The 24,942-nt window shown below is 42.6% G+C and overlaps 1 protein-coding gene across 1 annotated transcript in view; it reads right to left on the reverse strand.

Annotated features, from left to right (window-relative positions):
• Positions 1-892: 892 nt before the first annotated feature.
• The window catches only part of LOC123762807 (uncharacterized), a 214,287-nt gene continuing 190,237 nt past the window's right edge, over positions 893-24,942 (reverse strand). Inside the window, exons 24-25 of the mRNA XM_069332019.1 lie at positions 23,129-23,234; positions 893-2,207 (exon numbers count right to left, since the gene is read on the reverse strand). Of these exons, the coding sequence (XP_069188120.1) occupies positions 1,740-2,207; positions 23,129-23,234 (574 nt within the window). The 3' untranslated portion in view covers positions 893-1,739. The remainder of the gene's footprint in view (positions 2,208-23,128; positions 23,235-24,942) is intronic.

Here is a 24,942-nt window from a genome sequence, read left to right on the forward strand (position 1 = left end):
GTGTACTGGTGCACTGCATTATCTGGTAATGTAGTGTACTGGAGCACTGCATTATCTGGTAATGTGTACTGGTGCACTGCATTATCTGGTAATTTGTACTGGAGCACTGCATTATCTGGTAATGTGTACTGGTGCACTGCATTATCTGGTAATGTAGTGTACTGGAGCAATGCATTATCTGGTAATGTTGTGTACTGGTGCACTGCATTATCTGGTAATGTGTACTGGAGCACTGCATTATCTGGTAATGTGTACTGGTGTACTGCATTATCTGGTAATGTAGTGTATTGGAGCACTGCATTATCTGGTAATGTAGTGTACTGGTGCACTGCATTATCTGGTAATGTGTACTGGTGCACTGCATTATCTGGTAATGTAGTGTACTGGTGCACTGCATTATCTGGTAATGTAGTGTACTGGTGCACTGCATTATCTGGTAATGTGTACTGGAACACTGCATTATCTGGTAATGTAGTGTACTGGAGCACTGCATTATCTGGTAATGTGTACTGGTGCACTGCATTATCTGGTAATGTAGTGTACTGGTGCACTGCATTATCTGGTAATGTGTACTGGTGCACTGCATTATCTGGTAATGTGTACTGGAGCACTGCATTATCTGGTAATGTGTACTGGTGCACTGCATTATCTGGTAATGTAGTGTACTGGTGCACTGCATTATCTGGTAATGTAGTGTACTGGTGCACTGCATTATCTGGTAATGTAGTGTACTGGAGCACTGCATTATCTGGTAATGTAGTGTACTGGAGCACTGCATTATCTGGTAATGTAGTGTACTGGTGCACTGCATTATCTGGTAATGTGTACTGGTGCACTGCATTATGTAGTTACATATGACTTAATACAAGTTAAAATACAAAACACAAAATAAATACCAAATTCATTCTGCCATGTACAAAAATTTTTGTTGCCTCATACTCACTCACAAATATGTAACAGGAATTTAGATTTTTGTTAAACTTGTTGTTTTATTAAATGATTCACGTACTTTAAATCTAGAGGTATTAATATATTTATTTAAACATTCTATAATTGAATATTATGAACACATTGTGTTGTTCGTCAATATAGCAGCTTATGCTGCTGTTGGTTCCTCGGTTATGGCATTGTTCATCCCATAATATATGAAGGAATAAGTCTTAGCTTTGCTCTCTGGTGAACTCTTGTTCAGGTTTGGAAAGTAATCCAATAGAAACTTCTTGTACAGTTCTGACTGCTTTCTTAGACAACAAAATTAGTACAACCGCCTGCATGCTTGGTTTCTTTAATCTCTTTTCGTGGGTCGTGGCTTTCATCGTCAAAAGCTGTTCGCATTTATTTTTTTTTAATTCTTTCGTAGCCTGATTAATAAGGTAATGGTAGGTAATGACCCCTATGGAATGATGCTGGACTATAGTTATGCTATGACGTTGGACTTCAGTTATACTAAGATGCTGGACTAGAGCTATTCTATGATGATGGACTACAATTATGCTATGTCGCTAGACGAGAGTTTTATTTAGATTTAAGAAAGTTGCTTGTAGTCATGTAACTGGGGGCTTGTTTGCGTGCATGTTCTGGGGCTGTACAGGCCGCTGTCATGCTCCTCCACTTATGACGTTCTATGAACCAGTTCGCGATGAGGCGAAACAGGATTGCCAAGATCTTGTCTATCTGGAAATCTCTGAAATTTTGGAACATCTCCAATCTTGATAATTGCTGGAGAATTTTATTGGTTTCTATAACTCACTTGATGGTGATCCAGGAGCCATCGGGAGATAGAGATCACCATCAGCTCTATCTGTTTCTTCATCACAGTTCTCGGATAGTGTTTCGCTCTTCTGATCTGACGGAGATGTCACAGTTTCTTGGTCAAAGCTAAAACTATTTTGATACTTTCTGGCGGGTGAGGACATATCAAGATATGGTCCAGCTGAGCTTGTACTAGTCATTCCAGTCTCCTGCTGAAGTAAATCAATTTGTAAAGATGTTAGACGTGGTGTGTGAACACGCTGATCATTGTGGGTCTCACCATCTATCAAAACATCTTGAAATGGACTTGGACTGAATGCCATCTCATATGGTACATCATCAATATTTGGACTTACATCACGCACTTTTGAGGAATAATCAGGACTCTGCAGCATGCTCAGGAAACTGCTCTCTGTGTTCTCTGCTTGGTAAGGGTCAACCAGCTCCAGGTAATACTGTAACACATTACGGAGAGTTAGTATTGGTCTTTTAAATGTTACAATTCTTATTTTTTTATGACTTCAGCTATGCTATGTTGCTGTACTATATGTAATCTATGATACTGGACTTCAGCTATGCTATGTTGCTGTTCTACATGTAATCTATGATACTGGACTACAGGTATGCTATGATGCTAGATGACAGTTATGCAATGACGCTGGACTACAGTTTTCTATGATACTGGACTACAGTTATGCTATGATGCTGGACTACAGTTATGCTATGATGCTGGACTACAGCTAAGCTATGATGAAGAACGACCGCTTTGATATGATACTGGACTACAGTTATGCTATGATGCTGGACTACAGTTATGCTATGATGCTGGACTACAGCTAAGCTATGATGAAGAACGACCGCTTTGGTATGATACTGGACTACAGTTATGCTATGATGAAGAACGACCGCTTTGGTATGATACTGGACTACAGTTATGCTATGATGCTGGACTACAGTTATGCTATGATGCTGGACTACAGTTATGCTATGATGAAGAACGACCGCTTTGGTATGATACTGGACTACAGTTATGCTATGATGCTGGACTACAGTTATGCTATGATGCTGGACTACAGCTAAGCTATGATGAAGAACGACCGCTTTGGTATGATACTGGACTACAGTTATGCTATGATGCTGGACTACAGTTATGCTATGATGCTGGACTACAGCTAAGCTATGATGAAGAACGACTGCTTTGGTATGATACTGGACTACAGTTATGCTATGATGCTGGACTACAGTTATGCTATGATGCTGGACTACAGCTAAGCTATGATGAAGAACGACTGCTTTGGTATGATACTGGACTACAGTTATGCTATGATGCTGGACTACAGTTATGCTATGATGCTGGACTACAGCTAAGCTATGATGAAGAACGACTGCTTTGGTATGATACTGGACTACAGTTATGCTATGATGCTGGACTACAGTTATGCTATGATGCTGGACTACAGCTAAGCTATGATGAAGAACGACCGCTTTGATATGATACTGGACTACAGTTATGCTATGATGCTGGACTACAGTTATGCTATGATGCTGGACTACAGCTAAGCTATGATGAAGAACGACCGCTTTGGTATGATACTGGACTACAGTTATGCTATGATGCTGGACTACAGTTATGCTATGATGCTGGACTACAGCTAAGCTATGATGAAGAACGACTGCTTTGGTATGATACTGGACTACAGTTATGCTATGATGCTGGACTACAGTTATGCTATGATGCTGGACTACAGTTATGCTATGATGCTGGACTACAGCTAAGCTATGATGAAGAACGACTGCTTTGGTATGATACTGGACTACAGTTATGCTATGATGCTGGACTACAGTTATGCTATGATGCTGGACTACAGCTAAGCTATGATGAAGAACGACTGCTTTGGTATGATACTGGACTACAGTTATGCTATGATACTGGACTACAGTTATGCTATGATGCTGGACTACAGCTAAGCTATGATGAAGAACGACTGCTTTGGTATGATACTGGACTACAGTTATGCTATGATACTGGACTACAGTTATGCTATGATGCTGGACTACAGCTAAGCTATGATGAAGAACGACTGCTTTGGTATGATACTGGACTACAGTTATGCTATGATGCTGGACTACAGCTTCCGGAGATTACAGCGTGTGCTGTTCTTACGTCTAACAGATGGCGCTGTTTTTCAAAATAAAGCATGATTTTTCCTGTCACAAGTGAGGCATGTATTTAGTAGATATATATTAAGATGCGCCTATTGGAATGGAACATTGTGTCAAAATTTCAAAGCAATCGGTAAAGAGGTTTCGAAGATTTCCCTCAAATCAAACACACATGAAAAACACAGTTTTTCAGAAAAAGCATGTTTTTTTTTACCGTTACAGACGTGACATCTATATAATATGTATATAAACACCTGCTCGGATGTGAATGGAACGTTGTGTGAAAATTTCAAAGCAATCGGTGAAGAACTTTCGGAGATTAGAGGTTATGCACAAACGACCATTGCCATTTATTTTTATTGGTGTATACTGGCAGCAGGTTTTCTTTCAAACATGTCTCATTGAATATGACCGCATATTCTGTATTTACTATCTTCTGGTTTAGGGCTTCAATCCCTCTATTTTCTTAGCATCAGGGCTTAGCTGAAATAGGAGTTCTCCAAAACTCCTTTTCGTAATTTCAAGGTGAAGAAAAGAAGTGAATTACTATAGAATGTATTACACTTATTTATACAATTTGCACAACGTTTCGAACCTCCATGGTTCATTCTCAAGTGAAAAGAATTTTCAGGACTGGTTGATTTTATACCCGCACTGGGTCAGGTGATAAGACAAAGGTGAAAACATGGGGGGGGGGGATACATAAGGGATAAATGTGGGGTGAAACATAAGAACGTAAGAATAGAGGTAACTGCAGAAGGCTTATTGGCCCATACGAGGCAGCTCCTATCTACATACAAAGATTAATCAGGTGTAATTGGCCTGTTATGTTGAACATTGTCTTCTGTGTTGGCATCGTTATGTTTTGGTCTTGTCCTTACTCTCATGGTGGGTAGAGTAAATAGTTCCGTGATTTGGGTGTTCATGGTAGGTTGTTCTGTTCTTATGTGAATTGCTTCAAGAATTTGTAATCTTCTTGCATCTTCGATTTTGTCTATTATGCAGGTATTTTTGTTCAACATTTCTTTTGTTAGGGTGATGTCATGGGCTTGTCTCATGTGATTCCTGGGAGCACCGGATTGAAGATGACAGGTCAAACGCCTCGTCAGCTTGGTCGACGTCATACCTATGTACTTAGATTGAAGGTTACATCCTTCGTGGGGGCAAGTGTACATGTATACAACGCTTGACTGCTGTAGAGGGTTCTCCGTCGGCTTCGGGCTGTTTTTGATAAGGAGTTCGGAAGTCTTCTTGGTTTTGTAGAATATGATCAGGTTTATGTTTTGGTTAGGAGTAATGCTTTTTACTCCTTTACTAAATTTATATTTATATAGATGTTAGACTACAGTTTCGCTATGTTGTTGGACTGCAGATATGCTATGATGTTGGACTACAGTTATTCTATGATGCTGGACTAGAGCTATTCTATGATGCTGGACTACAATTATGCTATGTCGCAGGACTACAGTTATGCTATGATTCCTATATTGACTATAGGAATGCTAAGATAGTGGATTACAGTTTTGTGATGAAGCTAGACTTCAGCTCTGCTATGATGCTCGACTACAGGTATATTACGATGCTGGACTGCAGTTATGCTATGATGCTGTCCTACAGCTATGCAATAATGCTGAACTTCAGGTTTGCTATGATGATAGACTACAATTATGCTATTTTGCTGGACTGCAGTTACGCTACGATGCTCGACTAGAGCTATGCTATGATGCTCGCCCACAGCTATGCTATAATGCTAGACTACAGCTATGTAGTGATGCTGGACTACAGTTATGCTATGATGGTGAACATCAGCTATGCTATGATGCTGAACAACAGCTATGCTATGATGCTGGACTATAGTTATGCACTGATGATGCTGGACTACAGTTATGCTATGATGCTGCACTACAATTATGCTATGATGCTAGTCAAGAGGTATGCTATGATGCTAGGCTACAGTTATGCTATGATGCTGAACTACAGGTATGCTATGATGCTGGACTACAACTATGCTATGTTGCTTGACTACAGCTAAGCTATGATGCTGGACTGCAGCAATGTTATGATGCTGGACGACCCCTATGGAATGATGCTGGACTATATTCTGCATGGAAGAAAATGCAGAATAGAACCAGTGAAGAGCAGAGGTGCCATAGGCACAATCAGAGAACACTGTATGAACATCAGAGGTCCGCGGTTGTTCAACGTCCTCCCAGCGAGCATAAGAAATATTGTCGTGACTAGATAGTTTCCTCCAAGGAGTGTCGGACCAACCGGGCTGTGGTGGGTATGTGGGCCTGCGGGCCGCTCCAAGCAACAGCCTGGTGGACCAAACTCTCACAAGTCAAGCCTGGCCTCGGGCCGGGCTTGGGGAGTAGAAGAACTCCCAGAACCCCATCAACCAGGTATAGTTATGCTATGATGTTGGACTTCAATTATACTATGATGCTGGACTAAAGCTATTCTATGATGCTGGACTACAGTTATGCTATGATGCTCGACTAGAAGTACGCAATGAAGCTGGACTACAGCTATGCAATAATGCTGGATTACAGGTATGCTATGATTATGGACTAAGGCTATGCTATGATGCTGGAATAGTGTTATGCTATGATGCTCGACTACAGGTATGCTATGATGTCCGAATGCAGCTAAACAATGATGCTGGACTTCAGTTATGATCTGCTGATGTACTACAGTTATGTAATGATGCTGAACTACAACTATGCCATGATGCTGGACAACATCTATTCTATGATGCTAGATTACAGCTGTGATATGATGTTTTAGAACAGCTATGATGTTTGACTACAGGTATCGTATGATGCGATACTACAGCTAAGCTATGATGCTGAACTACAGCTAATATAACGTACTGGACTGCAGGAATGCTATGATGCTAGACTTCAGTTATGCAAGGACGCTGGACTACAATTATGATATGTTGACGGACTACAGTTATGCTATGATGCTGGTCGACAGGTAGTCCAGTCCAGCTATGATGTTGGACTACATTTATGCTATGATGTTGGACTACATTTATGCTATGATGCTGGACAATAGCTATGCTATGATGCAGGACTACAGCTATGCAATTATGCTGTACTACAGCATGCAATTATGCTGTACTACAGCTATGCAATAATGTTGGACTAGAGTTATGTTATACTGAACTACAGCTATGCTATGATGCTAGACTACAGTTATGCTATAATGCTGGACTAGAGTTATTATATGACGCTGGTCTACAATTATGCTATGTCGCAGGACTAAGTTATGTTATGATTCTGCACTACAGGATTGCCATGATAATGGATTACAATTATGTTATAATGCTGGACTTCAGAGATGTTATGATTCTGGACTTTGCTATGCTATGTTGCTGGACTACAATTATGATATGATGCTGGACTACATTTATGTTATGATGCTGGACTACAGTTATGCTATAATGCTGGACTAAAGTTATGCTATGATGCTAGTCACGAGGTATGCTATGATGCTGGGGCTACGGTTATGCAATGATGCTGGACTATAGCTATGTTATGACGCTGGATTTCAGTTATGCTATGATGCTGGACTACAATTATGATATGTTGATGGACTACTGTTATGCTATGATGGTAGACTACAGTACTCAGCCCCTTGTTGTTCAACGTTCTGATGCATAAACTTATTAAAGATCTTCTAACTAATAATGAAGACACTGTCATCTGTTATGCTGATGATATATGTTTACAGGCTGCCACCGAGCCTAGAATGTCAGTTCTGCTCGACGCTTTTGCTACTAGAGCTGAGGAATGTGGCCTCCTTATCTCTGTACAGAAAACTCGTGCCCTCATTCCATGTCGTATTCCACCAGCCAGTTATCATATAGATGGGCGAGCACTTGAGAACTGCGAGTCTTACAGATACCTTGGTGTCCCCATTAACGACCCTGGGTACCTTTCTTCTCTCAAGAGGAGACTTTGGGAGAGATTAAAGCCCTTGCGGGTCCTTGTTGGTGTCAATCATGGACTTAACGTGAGACTTGCTAGAATGTTTTATGTATCATTTATACTCTCTGTGATTGACTACAATGCTCTACATCTCACACTGTATACTGACAAAGAGCTGAAATCTCTTGAAACCTTGCAAAATGAAGCTATGCGTCTCATCCTTGGGGCTCCAAAATCCACGAGAATAGTTAATATGAGAGCAGAGAGCAGAGAATTAAAATTACCTACCATAAGTGAGAGAATTTTGTCTATTAGCACAGTTTTCGGCGTGAAGGCATTGAGTAGATCTAGACAACACATGAAGTTTCAAGCTAAACTTTCTAATATGCTGCACTCACCTGAGGTCTATAGAAGAAGAACGAAATCTGATTATGTATATTGGTTCTACAAGGTAGCCAACTCCATCAAAATATTAAATATGTACCCAACTCAACTAATGATTAATCAGCCAATTACTCCATGGGATAACTGGGATCTATCAGTTGATTTTGTAAATGCGCCCAAGAAAGATAGTGTGCACACTACATTATTAAAACAGTTAACACTGAAAAGCATCACTGAAAGTACTCAGAGTATGGGTAACGATGTTTATCAGTGCTATACCGACGGCTCTGTAGAAGAAGGTGGACGATGTACCGGATGTGCATGTAACATATTTGAACAATCTTCTCTCGTACATACAGCAATGAAGCGCGTCAATGACTGGGCAAGTACAACTCAAACCGAACTTGCAGGCATATACCTTGCCACTGAATTTTTAAAAGACAAAGGCAGTGGACTTATATACTGTGACTCGCAGAGTGCACTCCTGGCATTGAACGCACATAGTAGTGACACCCAGAAAATAGTCAGTGATATTCGAATGAATGTTTTAGCTGCTAAAGAAAACAGATTGAAATTAAATTCCTATGGATATCATCACATGTTGGCATCTCAAGGCATGACACTGTTGACATGCTTGTAAAGACAGCCTGCAGAAAACCAGTGGTAGAAATTGATATGGGTGTTTCATTAGCAGTGACAAAGAGAATACTTAAACAAATATCTAATGAAGATCTCACCGACCTAACAAATTCACAAAGACCTGAAAGTTGTAGCATTAAATATTATGATAGATATCGTGAGGAGACATTCACATATGGGACTAATAGAACAAGAACCCGGCAATGTGATGTTATAGTGGCCAGAATACGCCTGGGATATAGACGTATCTGGCAGCTTTCTCAAACCCCAAATGTCGAGTACACAATGTGTCAACTTTGTGAAAGAGAAAACATGCACTTTCTTGAACATTTTATTGTAGAATGTCCCATATTGACTGACTTTCGCCATTCTGGGCAAAGGTATGCTGAACTGTGTAATTACTATATGAGTACTGGAACACTGGATGATATATTGGACTTGTACCCAAGATTGACCATGTAATGTATCAATTATACAATGTATGTATGTGATGTAACTATATAACCTGAGCTTGTAAAAGCACCTTAATCACCTTCAGTGATTAAGTGCTTAATTGCACACTAGTTTCTCTATCAGCTATCTCACCCTGTCAGAGTAAAAGACAAATGTATGTGAATGCATGTGTGTGCATATATGTATGTGTGTGTATGTATATGTATGTGTATAAAGTATATATGGAAGTTGATCAGAATTATATTTCACCTTTGTAAATGCACATTAATGACACTATGTAAAAGACACATCGAACCTCTATGTTGGGCATGCGTAAATCTGTGTATCTATGTATTTACGTATGTACCTTACCTACCTTTAGGTGATTCCGTGGCTCAGCGACCCCGCGGCCCGGTCGTCGACCAGGCCGTTAGGTTAGCTTAGCATTTTAAAAGCACCGAATCACCTTCTGTGGTTGAGTGTTCAATAAACCCTTGAACTATATGTTTAACACATCTCTAACCCTGTCCATGGAGGACAGAAGAAAATGTATATATTCTGGTTAGCATTGTAAATGTCTGGCCACGTCTGTGGTAGAAAAATAATAATAATAAAAAACTACAGTTATGCTATGATGCTGGACTACAGTAATGCTATGATGCTGGACTACAGTAATGCTATGATGCTGGGCTACAGTAATGCTATGATGCTGGGCTACAGTAATGCTATGATGCTGGACTACAGTAATGCTATGATGCTGGGCTACAGTAATGCTATGATGCTGGACTACAGTAATGCTATGATGCTGGGCTACAGTAATGCTATGATGCTGGACTACAGTAATGCTATGATGCTGGGCTACAGTAATGCTATGATGCTGGACTACAGTAATGCTATGATGCTGGGCTACAGTAATGCTATGATGCTGGACTACAGTTATGCTATGATGCTGGGCTACAGTAATGCTATGATGCTGGACTACAGTAATGCTATGATGCTGGGCTACAGTAATGCTATGATGCTGGACTACAGTAATGCTATGATGCTGGGCTACAGGTATGCAATAATGTTAGACTAGAGTTATGCTATGATGCTAGACTACAGTTATGCTATGATGCTAGACTACAGTTATGCTATGATGCTGAACTACAGTTATGCTATGATGCTGAACAACAGCTAAGATAAGGTGTTGGACAACATCAATACTAATATGCTGGACTATAGTTATGTTATGATGCTGGACTACAGGTATACTATGATGCTGGACTACAGTTACGTTATGATGGTGGACTACAGCTATGCTATGATGCAGGACGACAGCTGTGCTACAATTGTGGAATACAGATATTGTAGGATTCTGGAAAACAGTTATGCAATGATACTGGACTACAGCTTTGCTATGATGCTGGACAACAGTTATGATATGATGAAGAGCTACAGTTATGATATGATGCTGGACTACAGGTAAGCTGTGACATTGGATTATAGTTATGTTATGATGATGACCCACAGCAATGCTATGATGAAGACTACAGCTATGCTATGATGCAGGATTACAGCTATTCTATGATGTTGGACTTCCATTTGCTATGATGCTGGGCTACAGTTATGCTATGATGCTGGACTACAGCGATGCTATGATGCTGGACTACAGCTATGCTATGAATCTGGATTACATTTATAATAAGATGCTGTAATACAGGTATGCTATTATACTAGACTACAGCTCTGCTGTAATGCTGGCCTTCAGTCATGCTACTATCGCTACGCTATAATTCTGGACGACAGCTATGCTATAATAGTGGACTACAGTTATGCTATGATGGTGGACTGCAGCTATGCTGTGATAGATGACAACAGGTATGTTATGAAGCTGGACTTCAGCTATGCTATCATGCTGGATTACAGTTACGTTGGACTACAGCTTCGTTATGATATTGGACTACATTAATGCTCTAATGATTATGGAATACAGTTATACTGTATTATATGTATTGTATGTAGTTATATGCTGGACTACAATTATGCCATGACGCTGGACTACAGTTATGCTATGATACTGGACTACTGGAATGCTAGGACTCTGAACCGCAGTTATGCTATGATGATAGACTACAGCTATGGTATGACGCTGGACTTCAGTTAAGCTATGCTGCTTTACTACAATTATGATATGATGCTCGACTACAGTTATTCTATGATGCTCGACTACAGGTGTGCTATGATGCTGGACTACAGTTATGTTATGATGTTGGTCAACATATATGCTATGATGCTGAACTAAAGTTATTCCACGATCTTTGACTACATTTTTGCTTTGATGCTGGACTACAGTTATGCTATGATACTGGACTACAGCTATGCTATGATGCTGGACTACAGTTATGCTATAACATTGGATAGGAATACTGTTATGCTATGAAGCTAGACTACAGCTATGCTATGATGCTGGACTACAACTATGGTATGAAGCTGGACATTAGCAATGCTATGATGATAGACTACAGTATTGGAATGATGCTCGACTACAGCTATGCAACGGTGCATGTTGTTGGACTACAGGTATAGTGTGATACTTGACTTCACCTACGCTATGATGATGACTACAGCTATTCAATGATGCTGAACTACAGCTAAGATATTGTTCTGGACCACAGCAATACTATGATGCTGGAGTACAGTTAAGTTCTGACGCTGGGCTACAGCTATGCTGTGATGTTTGACTAGAATTATGTTGTGATGCTGAAATACATCTGTGATATGATGCTTGACTAGAGCTATGCTATGATGCTGGACTACAGCTTTAAAATAATGCTGGACTACACCAATGCTATGGTGCTTTAATTCAGTTATGCTATGATGCTGTATTTGAGTTATGCTATGATGCTGGAATACAGCAATGCTCTGATGCTGGAATACAGTTATGTAATGATGCTGGACTACAGCTATGCAATGATGCTGGATGACTCCTATGGAATGATACAGGACTTCAGTTATGCTGTGATGTTGGACTACAGTATTCTATGATCTTGGACTAGAGCTATTCTGTGATGCTGGACTACAATTATGCTTTGACGCTGAACTAAAGTTATGCTATGACATTGGACCACAGGAATGCTAGTATTCTGAACTGCAGTTATGCTATGATGATAGACTACAGCTTTTCAATGATGCTGGACTATGCTATGCTATGCAGTGCTATGTGCTATGGTGTGTTGCTAGGTGTGCTATGACGCTGGAATTCAGTTATGCTATGTTGCTTTACTACAATTATGATATGATGCTGGACTAGAGATATGCTATAATGCTCGACTTCAGTTGTGCTATGATGTTCGACTACAGGTATGCTATGATGCTGGACTACAGTTATGCTATGATGCTCGACAAAAGCATCATAGCATAACTGTAGTCTTTCATCATAGACATCATAGCATCACATCATATGATGCTGGACTATAGGCATGCTATAATTCAAGACTACATCCATGGTATGATTCTGGACTACAGTTATGCTATGATGCTGGACTACAGGTATGCTATGATGGTGGACTGTAGCTATGCTATGATGCTGGATTACAGATATGCTTTAATGCTGGATTAGAGCTATGCTACGATGCTGGAGAAAAGCTATGCTATGATTTTGGACTACAGGTTTGGTATGATGTTAGACTACAGCTATGCAATGATGATTGACTTCAGCTATCCTTTAAGTCCTGACAACAGTTTTGATATGATGCTGGACTAAAGGCATGTTATGATGCTGGACTACAGGTATGATTCCATGTTTGACTACAGTTATGCTATGATGCTTGACGACAGGTTTGCTCTGATGCTGGAATAACAACAGCTATGCTATGATGCTGGACTTACTATAGCTATACTATGATGCTGGAATAACTACAGGTATGCTATGATGCTGGACTACAGCTATACTCTGTAGCTGGACTAACTACAGATATACTATTATGCTGGCATACAGCTATTCTGTGATGCTGAACTTTAGGTATACAATGATGGTGGACTATCTATAGCTATGCTATGATGCTGGACTAACTACAGCTCTACTATGATGCTGGACTACAGCTCTACTATGATGCTGGACTACAGTTATACTATGATGCTGAACTACAGCTATACTCTGATGCTGGAATAACTACAGGTATGCTATGATGTTGGACTAGAGCTATGCTATGATGCTTGACTACAGGTATGCTATAATGCTTGTCAACAGGTATGCTATGATGCTGGGCTACAGTTATGCTATAACGCTGGACTACAGCTAAGCTATGATAGTGGACTACAGGTATGTATTGATGCTGGACTTCTTCTATGCTATGCTGCTGGACGACCTTTATTGAATAATGCTGGACTGCAGCTATGCTATGATGTTGGACTACAACTATGCTAAGACGCTGGACTATAGTTATTCTATGATTCTGGACTACAGGAATGCTATGCTATGATGTTGGACGACTCTTATTGAATGATGCTGGACTATAGGTATACAATGATGGTGGACTATCTATAGCTATGCTATGATGCTGGACTAACTACAGCTATACTATGATGCTGGACTAACTACAGCTATACTATGATGCTGGACTAACTACAGCTATACTATGATGCTGGACTATAGGTATACAATGATGGTGGACTATCTATAGCTATTCTATGATGCTGGACTATAGGTATACAATGATGGTGGACTATCTATAGCTATGCTATGATGCTGGACTAACTACAGTTATACTATGATGCTGGAAAAATACAGTTATGCTATGATGCTGAACTACAACTATACTATGATGGTGGAGTAACTACAGCTATTCTATGATGCTGGACTACAGCTATTCTATGATGCTGGACTACAGCTATTCTATGATGCTGGAATAACTACAGGTATGCTATAGTGTGCTGCTGGACTATAGCTTTACTCTGATTCTGAACTAACTACAGTTATACTATGATGCTGGCATACAGCTATTCTATGATGCTTGACTATAGCTATACTATGATCCTGGACTACAGGCATCCTATGATGCTGAAATAGTAGTAGTAGGCATCCTTCAATGTAGAGACTATGAAGTTGCGCCATGATAGGGCGCAAAGCCTGGGTAGGTAGATATGGAGGAGAAGCTGTTACCCATGCAGCAGGTCCCCCCTCTCCACGTTGCTGAAATTATCCAATAGAAAGGCAAATGCACATGGTTCCAGCAACGTCGCAGGAGCTGCCAGAACGAGGTCGTCGTCAACAACGAACTGCCTTAGGGGCTCCAACTTCGGATTTTTCCTCGAGGTTGACTCCTGAAGCCTTTCCCAAAAAAAGGGTGTGGCCGCAATCAGCGGAGGTTTGAAATCAGGGTTTTCCTTCCCCTAGATGGGCTGCCTTCCCAGGCTATCGAGTCCCATCTACCCGGAGCAGCTGGTTTTAAGGCGCCAGAGGCACGCCCTTAAAATGCTGAAATACAGCTGTACTATGATGCTGGATTTTAAGTAGGTATGCTATGATTCTGGACTAACTACAGGTATACTATGATGCTGGACTACAGGTATGCTATGATGCTGGACAACAGGTATACTATGATCCTGGACATCAGGCATTCTATGATGCTGGACTAACTACAGGTATGCTATGATGCTGGACTAACTACAGCTATGCTATGATGCTTGTCAACAGTTATGCTATGATGCTGAACTAACTATAGGTATGCTATGATGCTGGACTAACTACAGCTATGCAATGATGCTTGTCAACAGTTATGTTATGATACAGTAATTTAGTTGTGCTATGATAGTGGACTACAGTTATGTAGTTATGATATGATGCTGGACTACAGATATACTATGACATAGGACTATAAATATGCTATGATGATACCCTATTGCAATGATATAATGTTGGACTACAGTTATGTTATTATGCTATATAGTTATGCTATGATGATAGCATAACTATAGTTATGCTATCATTATGCTAATGAATCAATAGTTACGGACTATAGTTATGCTATGATGATAGCCTATAGCAAAGTTATGATGCTGGACTACAGCTATGTAAGTATACTATGATGCTGGACTAACTACAGGTATACTACACTACAGCACTAGAGGGTACACTACAGCACTACAGGGTACACTACAACACTACAGGGTACACTACAACACTACAGGGTACACTACAACATTAGAGGGTACACTATAGCACTAGAGGGTACACTACAGCACTAGAGGGTACACTACAGCACTAGAGGGTACACTACAGCACAAGAGGGTACACTACAGCACTAGAGGGTACACTACAGCACTACAGGGTACACTACAGCACTACAGGGTACACTACTACACTACAGGGTACACTACTACACTACAGGGTACACTATAGCACTACAGGGTACACTACAGCACTACAGGGTACACTACAACACTACAGGGTACACTACAGCACTACAGGGTACACTACTACACTACAGGGTACACTACTACACTACAGGGTACACTACAGCACTAGAGGGTACACTATAGCACTAGAGGGTACACTATAGCACTAGAGGGTACACTACAGCACTACAGGGTACACTACTACACTACAGGGTACACTACAGCACTACAGGGTACACTACTACACTACAGGGTACACTACAGCACTACAGGGTACACTACAACACTACAGGGTACACTACAACACTACAGGGTACACTACTACACTACAGGGTAAACTACTACACTACAGGGTACACTACAACACTACAGGGTACACTACAGCACTACAGGGTACACTACAGGGTACACTACAGCACTACAGGGTACACTACAGCACTACAGGGTACACTACAGCACTACAGGGTACACTACTACACTACAGGGTACACTACAGCACTAGAGGGTACACTACAACACTACAGGGTACACTACTACACTACAGGGTACACTACAGCACTACAGGGTACACTACAGCACTAGAGGGTACACTACTACACTACAAGGTACACTACAGCACTAGAGGGTACACTACAGCACTACAGGGTACACAACAACACTACAGGGTACACTACAGCACTAGAGGGTACACTACTACACTACAAGGTACACTACAACACTACAGGGTACACTACAGCACTACAGGGTACACTACTACACTACAGGGTACACTACTACACTACAGGGTACACTACTACACTACAGGGTACACTACAGCACTAGAGGGTACACTACAGCACTAGAGGGTACACTACAACACTACAGGGTACACTACTACACTACAGGGTACACTACAGCACTAGAGGGTACACTACAGCACTTCAGGGTACACTACAACACTACAGGGTACACTACAGCACTACAGGGTACACTACAGCACTAGAGGGTACACTACAGCACTTCAGGGTACACTACAACACTACAGGGTACACTACTACACTACAGGGTACACTACAGCACTAGAGGGTACACTACAGCACTACAGGGTACACTACAGCACTAGAGGGTACACTACAGCACTTCAGGGTACACTACAGCACTACAGGGTACACTACAGCACTAGAGGGTACACTACAGCACTACAGGGTACACTACAGCACTAGAGGGTACACTACAACACTAGAGGGTACACTACAGCACTAGAGGGTACACTACAGCACTAGAGGGTACACTACAGCACTACAGGGTACACTACAGCACTAGAGGGTACACTACAGCACTTCAGGGTACACTACAACACTACAGGGTACACTACAGCACTACAGGGTACACTACAGCACTAGAGGGTACACTACAGCACTTCAGGGTACACTACAACACTACAGGGTACACTACAGCACTACAGGGTACACTACAGCACTAGAGGGTACACTACAGCACTAGAGGGTACACTACAGCACTAGAGGGTACACTACAGCACTAGAGGGTACACTACAGCACTTCAGGGTACACTACAACACTACAGGGTACACTACTACACTACAGGGTACACTACTACACTACAGGGTACACTACAACACTACAGGGTACACTACTACACTACAGGGTACACTACAGCACTAGAGGGTACACTACAGCACTAGAGGGTACACTACAGCACGAGAGGGTACACTACAGCACTACAGGGTACACTACAACACTACAGGGTACACTACAACACTACAGGGTACACTACTACACTACAGGGTACACTACAGCACTACAGGGTGCACTACAGGGTACACTACTACACTACAGGGTACACTACTACACTACAGGGTACACTACTACACTACAGGGTACACTACAGCACTAGAGGGTACACTACAGCACTACAGGGTACACTACTACACTACAGGGTACACTACTACACTACAGGGTACACTACAGCACTAGAGGGTACACTACAACACTACAGGGTACACTACTACACTACAGGGTACACTACTACACTACAGGGTACACTACAACATTACAGGGTACCCTACACTACAGGGTACACTACAACACTACAGGGTACACTACAACACTACAGGGTACACTACTGCACTACAGGGTACACTACTACACTACAGGGTACACTACTACACTACAGGGTACACTACAGCACTACAGGGTACACTACAGCACTACTGGGTACACTACTACACTACAGGGTACACTACTACACTACAGGGTACACTACAACACTACAGGGTACACTACAGCACTACAGGGTACCCTACACTACAGGGTACACTACAACACTACAGGGTACCCTACACTACAGGGTACACTACAACACTACAGGGTACACTACAACATTACAGGGTACACTACAACACTACAGGGTACACTACACTACAGGGTACACTACAGCACTACAGGGTACACTACAACACTACAGGGTACACTACAACATTACAGGGTACACTACAACACTACAGGGTACACTACACTACAGGGTACACTACAACACTACAGGGTACACTACAACATTACAGGGTACCCTACACCACAGGGTACACTACAACACTACAGGGTACACTACAACATTAAAGGGTACCCTACACTACAGGGTATACTACAGGGTACCCTACACCACAGGGTACACTACAACACTACAGGGTACACTACAACATTACAGGGTACCCTACACTACAGGGTACACTACAGCACTACAGGGTACACTACAACACTACAGGGTACCCTACACTACAGGGTACACTACAGCACTACAGGGTACACTACAACACTACAGGGTACCCTACACTACAGGGTACACTACAACACTACAGGGTACACTACAACATTACAGGGTACCCTACACCACAGGGTACACTACAACACTACAGGGTACACTACAACATTAAAGGGTACCCTACACTACAGGGTATACTACAGGGTACACTACAACACTACAGGGTACACTACAGCACTACAACACTACAGGGTACACTACAGCACTACAGGGTACACTACAACATTACAGGGTACCCTACATTACAGGGTACACTACAACACTACAGGGTACACTACAGCACTACAACACTACAGGGTACACTACAGCACTACAACACTACAGGGTACACTACAGCACTACAGGGTACACTACAGCACTACAGGGTACACTACAACATTACAGGGTACACTACAACACTACAGGGTACCCTACACTACAACATTACAGGGTACCCTACACTACAGTGTACACTACAGCACTACAGGGTACACTACAGGGTACACTACAACACTACAGGGTACACTACAGCACTACAACACTACAGGGTACACTACAGCACTACAGGGTACACTACAGCACTACAGGGTACACTACAACATTACAGGGTACCCTACACTACAACACTACAGGGTACACTACAACACTACAGGGTACCCTACACTACAGGGTACACTACAGCACTACAGGGTACACTACAACATTACAGGGTACCCTACAACAGGGTACACTACAGCACTACAGGGTACACTACAACATTACAGGGTACACTACAACACTACAGGGTACCCTACACTACAGGGTACACTACAGCACTACAGGGTACACTATAGCACTAGAGGGTACACTATAGCACTACAGGGTACACTACAACACTACAGGGTACACTATAGCACTAGAGGGTACACTATAGCACTACAGGGTACACTACAGCACTACAGGTACACTACAGCACTAGAGGGTACACTACTACACTACAGGGTACACTACTACACTACAGGGTACACTACTACACTACAGGGTACACTACAGCACTAGAGGGTACACTACAGCACTACAGGGTACACTACTACACTACAGGGTACACTACTACACTACAGGGTACACTACTACACTACAGGGTACACTACAGCACTAGAGGGTACACTACAACACTACAGGGTACACTACTACACTACAGGGTACACTACAGCACTAGAGGGTACACTACAGCACTAGAGGGTACACTACTACACTACAGGGTATACTACAGCACTACAGGGTACACTACAGCACTACAGGGTACACTACAACATTACAGGGTACCCTACACTACAGGGTACACTACAACACTACAGGGTACACTACAACACTACAGGGTACCCTACACTACAGGGTACACTACAGCACTACAGGGTACACTACAACACTACAGGGTACCCTACACTACAGGGTACACTACAGCACTACAGGGTACACTACAACATTACAGGGTACCCTACACTACAGGGTACACTACAACATTACAGGGTACACTACAACACTACAGGGTACCCTACACTACAGGGTACACTACAGCACTACAGGGTACACTTCAACACTACAGGGTACACTACAGCACTACAGGGTACACTACAGCACTACAGGGTACACTACAACATTACAGGGTACCCTACACTACAGGGTACACTACAGCACTACAGGGTACACTACAACACTACAGGGTACCCTACACTACAGGGTACACTACAACACTACAGGGTACACTACAACATTACAGGGTACCCTACACCACAGGGTACACTACAACACTACAGGGTACACTACAACATTAAAGGGTACCCTACACTACAGGGTATACTACAGGGTACACTACAACACTACAGGGTACACTACAGCACTACAACACTACAGGGTACACTACAGCACTACAGGGTACACTACAGCACTACAGGGTACACTACAACATTACAGGGTACCCTACATTACAGGGTACACTACAACACTACAGGGTACCCTACACTACAACATTACAGGGTACCCTACACTACAGTGTACACTACAGCACTACAGGGTACACTACAGGGTACACTACAACACTACAGGGTACACTACAGCACTACAACACTACAGGGTACACTACAGCACTACAGGGTACACTACAGCACTACAGGGTACACTACAACATTACAGGGTACCCTACACTACAACACTACAGGGTACACTACAACACTACAGGGTACCCTACACTACAGGGTACACTACAGCACTACAGGGTACACTACAACATTACAGGGTACCCTACATTACAGGGTACACTACAACACTACAGGGTACCCTACACTACAACATTACAGGGTACCCTACACTACAGTGTACACTACAGCACTACAGGGTACACTACAGGGTACACTACAACACTACAGGGTACACTACAGCACTACAACACTACAGGGTACACTACAGCACTACAGGGTACACTACAGCACTACAGGGTACACTACAACATTACAGGGTACCCTACACTACAACACTACAGGGTACACTACAACACTACAGGGTACCCTACACTACAGGGTACACTACAGCACTACAGGGTACACTACAACATTACAGGGTACCCTACAACAGGGTACACTACAGCACTACAGGGTACACTACAACATTACAGGGTACACTACAACACTACAGGGTACCCTACACTACAGGGTACACTACAGCACTACAGGGTACACTATAGCACTAGAGGGTACACTATAGCACTACAGGGTACACTACAACACTACAGGGTACACTATAGCACTAGAGGGTACACTATAGCACTACAGGGTACACTACAGCACTACAGGTACACTACAGCACTAGAGGGTACACTATAGCACTACAGGGTACACTACAACACTACAGGGTACACTACAACACTACAGGGTACACTACTACACTACAGGGTACACTACTACACTACAGGGTACACTACTACACTACAGGGTACCCTACACTACAGGGTACACTACAGCACTACAGGGTACACTACAGCACTACAGGGTACACTACAACATTACAGGGTACACTACAACACTACAGGGTACCCTACACTACAGGGTACACTACAGTACTAGAGGGTACACTACAGCACTACAGGGTACACTACAGCACTACAGGGTACCCTACAGGGTACACTACAGCACTACAGGGTACACTACACCACTAGAGGGTACACTATAGTACTACAGGGTACACTACAACACTACAGGGTACACTACAACACTACAGGGTACACTACTACACTACAGGGTACACTACTACACTACAGGGTACACTATAGCACTAGAGGGTACACTACAGCACTAGAGGGTACACTACAACACTACAGGGTACACTACAACACTACAGGGTACACTACTACACTACAGGGTACACTACAGGGTACACTACAGGGTACACTACAGCACTACAGGGTACACTACAACATTACAGGGTACCCTATAGGGTACACTACAACACTACAGGGTACACTACAACACTACAGGGTACACTACTACACTACAGGGTACACTACTACACTACAACACTACAGGGTACACTACAACACTACAGGGTACACTACAACACTACAGGGTACACTACAACACTACAGGGTACACTACTACACTACAGGGTACACTACTACACTACAGGGTACACTACTACACTACAGGGTACACTACTACACTACAGGGTACACTACTACACTACAGGGTACACTACTACACTACAGGGTACACTATAGCACTACAGGGTACACTACAACACTACAGCGTACACTACAACACTACAGCACTACAGGGTACACTACAACACTACAGCACTACAGGGTACACTACAACACTACAGCACTACAGGGTACACTACAACACTACAGCACTACAGGGTACACTACACTACAGGTATGGTATAAGGGGTACACACCTGCTTGTCAGTGTCTCAGTATGGTATGATGCTGGACTAACTACAGGTATACTATGATACAGCAGTACAGGTATGGTATGATGCTGGACTAACTACAGGTATACTATGATGCAGCAGTACAGGTATGGTATGATGCTGGACTAACTACAGGTATACTATGATACAGCAGTACAGGTATGGTATGATGCTGGACTAACTACAGATATACTATGATACAGCAGTACAGGTATGGTATGATGCTGGACTAACTACAAGTATACTATGATGCAGCAGTACAGGTATGGTATGATGCTGGACTAACTACAGGTATCCTATGATACAGCACTACAGGTATGGTATGATGCTGGACTAACTACAGGTATACTATGATACAACACTACAGGTATGGTACAAGGGGTACACACCTGCTTCTGTGTCTCAGTATGGTATAATGGTGGACTAACTACAGGTATACTATGATACAGCACTACAGGTATGGTATAAGGGGTACACACCTGCTTCTGTGTCTCAGTATGGTATGATGCTGGACTAACTACAGGTATACTATGATACAACACTACAGGGTACACTACACTACAGGTATGGTATAATGCTGGACTAACTACAGGTATGGTATAAGGGGGTACACACCTGCTTCTGTGTCTCAGTATGGTATGATGCTGGACTAACTACAGGTATACTATGATACAGCACTACAGGTATGGTATAAGGGGGTACACACCTGCTTCTCAGTGTCGCCCAACATCTCCCCCAGGGAGTGTTCAAGGGTGGAGAAGGAGGGTCTGGCCAGCGGGTCGGTGTGCCAACACTCCAGCATCACGCGGTACCTGCAACCTTACAACTCTTACCAACAACTCCACAACTTACACTAAATACATCCTAACAATCCATTCATTTAATGTTAACATAGCAGTTAACCCATTGTTAGCAACGGGTTCAACAGTTAACCCAATGTTAACTATCATTGCTAACATTGCAACACCACACCTAGAGAACTACGGGTTAACAGTCAATGTTATCAATGGCCTAATAGCTCACACAATGTTACCAGTAGACTTATCAGTTAACATAATGTAACACACTGAAGTGATTTATATATATCAAAGAGAAAATCCACTTAGACTGAGAGGTGATGCGAACTTGCGACTCAGAAAGTGCCACCCGTACACTCTACCACTGGACCACCATCGACTTATCAAAGTCATGCAACCGGATTTCTTGGACAGGCTTCCTTAGGGGCTGTCAGACTTCTTGTGATTTCAGTAGAAATCCTGTTGTATAACTTTTACCAAGTCAAGGTGGTCCAGTAGTTATAGTCAGCTGCTGGGATACTCTTGGCTGTGGGTTCGAGTCACCTCACAGCTGCAGTTAAATTACTGAACACAGTATACACCACCCTGAGAACACAGTATACACCACCTTGAGAACACTGTATACAGCACCCTGAGAACACTGTATACAGCACCCTGAGAACACAGTATACACCACCTTGAGAACACTGTATACAGCACCCTGAGAACACTGTATACAGCACCCTGAGAACACAGTATACACCACCCTGAGAACACTGTATACAGCACCCTGAGAACACAGTATACAGCACCCTGAGAACACTGTATACAGCACCCTGAGAACACAGTATACAGCACCCTGAGAACACAGTATACAGCACCCTGAGAACACTGTATACAGCACCCTGAGAACACTGTATACAGCACCCTGAGAACACAGTATACAGCACCCTGAGAACACAGTATACACCACCCTGAGAACACAGTATACACCACCCTGAGAACACAGTATACAGCACCTTGAGAACACAGTATACACCACCTTGAGAACACTGTATACAGCACCATGAGAACACTGTATACAGCACCCTGAGAACACAGTATACACCACCCTGAGAACACAGTATACAGCACCTTGAGAACACTGTATACACCACCCTGAGAACACAGTATACAGCACCCTGAGAACACAGTATACAGCACCCTGAGAACACAGTATACACCACCCTGAGAACACAGTATACAGCACCCTGAGAACACAGTATACACCACCCTGAGAACACAGTATACACCACCCTGAGAACACAGTATACACCACCCTGAGAACAGTATACACCACCCTGAGAACACAGTATACACCACCCTGAGAACACAGTATACACCACCCTGAGAACACAGTATACACCACCCTGAGAACACAGTATACACCACCCTGAGAACACAGTATACAGCACCCTGAGAACACAGTATACACCACCCTGAGAACACAGTATACAGCACCCTGAGAACACAGTATACAGCACCCTGAGAACACAGTATACAGCACCTTGAGAACACTGTATACACCACCCTGAGAACACAGTATACAGCACCCTGAGAACACAGTATACAGCACCCTGAGAACACTGTATACAGCACCCTGAGAACACAGTATACAGCACCCTGAGAACACAGTATACACCACCCTGAGAACACAGTATACAGCACCCTGAGAACACAGTATACAGCACCCTGAGAACACTGT

Source organism: Procambarus clarkii, chromosome 27 (genome assembly GCF_040958095.1).
Source record: "Procambarus clarkii isolate CNS0578487 chromosome 27, FALCON_Pclarkii_2.0, whole genome shotgun sequence".
Lineage (NCBI taxonomy): Eukaryota > Metazoa > Arthropoda > Malacostraca > Decapoda > Cambaridae > Procambarus > Procambarus clarkii.